General features: G+C 38.8%; 1 protein-coding gene across 1 annotated transcript in view; it reads left to right on the top strand.

Annotated features, from left to right (window-relative positions):
• The window catches only part of LOC107628338 (probable inorganic phosphate transporter 1-3), a 2,189-nt gene continuing 1,047 nt past the window's right edge, over positions 597–1,738 (top strand). Inside the window, exon 1 of the mRNA XM_021115834.1 lies at positions 597–1,671. Within this exon, the coding sequence (XP_020971493.1) occupies positions 597–1,671 (1,075 nt within the window). The remainder of the gene's footprint in view (positions 1,672–1,738) is intronic.

The raw sequence follows: 1,738 nt of genomic DNA, 5'->3' as shown, positions 1-1,738 counted from the left end.
GAAGCTATTGACCATGAATTACATTTTACGCTGAAGTAATAAAAAGTAATGAATTACATATATGTCAGCTGGAAATATGATGGTAAAAATGTAAAATTTAGTAGGAATCTTTTTTCCTATAATTCTCCACCTAGATTTTTTTTTGCCTTACACAATTTATTGTTCCATCTTTAGAATCAGTGAGAACAGTTAAAAAATAAAATATTTCTTTCTTGACTGTTAATTAGAATAATAAGAACTTTGCTAGGTAAACAATGACTTTTGTCAAAAGTCATAGTTTTTTATACCTTTTTTGATAACAAAACAGTAAAATCTGGAAACAAGAATGTTGTTGGAGTGCAAAGGTTCATAAATATCAAACTAAATTATTTGATATTTATGAATTTTTAATTTATATTTTTATTTATCAAAAATAATCTTTAGACTGTGATGCAAAAATAATCTTTAGACTGTGATGTGTATTTTTATCCATCACATATTCTTTCACTGTATTTTTTTATGTGAACCACATGCTGTCAAAGTGGTTATTATATATCTATAGAAAACATTGTGAAAATGAATGAATGGTGCAAAACAGGTATAATTAAGATCCAAAGATGGCAGGAGAATTAGGAGTGCTTAACGCACTGGATGCGGCAAAAACACAATGGTACCACTTCACTGCAATTGTTATAGCTGGAATGGGATTCTTCACTGATGCCTATGACCTCTTCTGCATTTCCCTCGTCACAAAGCTTCTTGGAAGAATATATTACACAGACATAACCAAAGACAAGCCAGGAGCACTCCCTCCAAACATCCAATCTGCGGTGACCGGCGTCGCGCTCTGCGGCACGCTAGCCGGCCAACTATTCTTCGGTTGGTTGGGTGACAAACTGGGAAGGAAAAAGGTCTATGGCCTGACACTCATGCTCATGGTGGTTTGTTCGATTGCGTCCGGCCTTTCCTTCGGAAGCAGTCCAAACGGTGTCATGGCAACACTTTGTTTCTTCAGATTCTGGCTTGGTTTCGGTATTGGCGGCGATTATCCTCTCTCCGCCACAATCATGTCCGAATATGCTAACAAGAAGACAAGAGGGGCCTTCATAGCCGCTGTTTTCGCTATGCAAGGATTCGGAATCTTGGCGGGTGGAATTGTTGCCCTAATCGTTTCCACTTCATTTGATCACAAATACAAGGTTCCTAGCTATGAAGAAAATCGCGAAGCGTCTTTGGTGCTACCTGTATTTGACTATGTTTGGCGGATTATTTTGATGTTTGGTGCAGTTCCGGCCGCGCTAACATACTACTGGCGTATGAAGATGCCGGAAACTGCTCGTTACACGGCGCTTGTTGCGAAAAATGCTACGAAAGCCGCCGCGGACATGTCTAAGGTGTTGAATGTTGAGCTTGAATCTGAGGAGGAGAAGGTGCAGAAACTAGCAAATGCTGAGAACAACCGGTTCGGCTTGTTTAGCACTGAGTTCGCCAAGCGCCATGGTCTCCATTTGGTTGGAACAACGACCACTTGGTTCCTTCTAGATATTGCATTTTATAGCCAGAATCTTTTCCAGAAGGATATTTTTAGTGCTATTGGATGGATCCCACCTGCACAGGAGATGAATGCAATCCATGAGGTTTATAGAATTGCAAAAGCTCAAACTCTTATAGCACTCTGCAGTACTGTGCCAGGTAATGTTATGAAAAAGAAGAAAAAAAAACTACTCCAACAAAAATGTTAAAAATATTCTTTTAAGAT

The sequence above is a fragment of the Arachis ipaensis genome, chromosome B02, assembly GCF_000816755.2.
Source record: "Arachis ipaensis cultivar K30076 chromosome B02, Araip1.1, whole genome shotgun sequence".
Lineage (NCBI taxonomy): Eukaryota > Viridiplantae > Streptophyta > Magnoliopsida > Fabales > Fabaceae > Arachis > Arachis ipaensis.
This window is presented reverse-complemented; position numbering and strand designations above follow the sequence as displayed.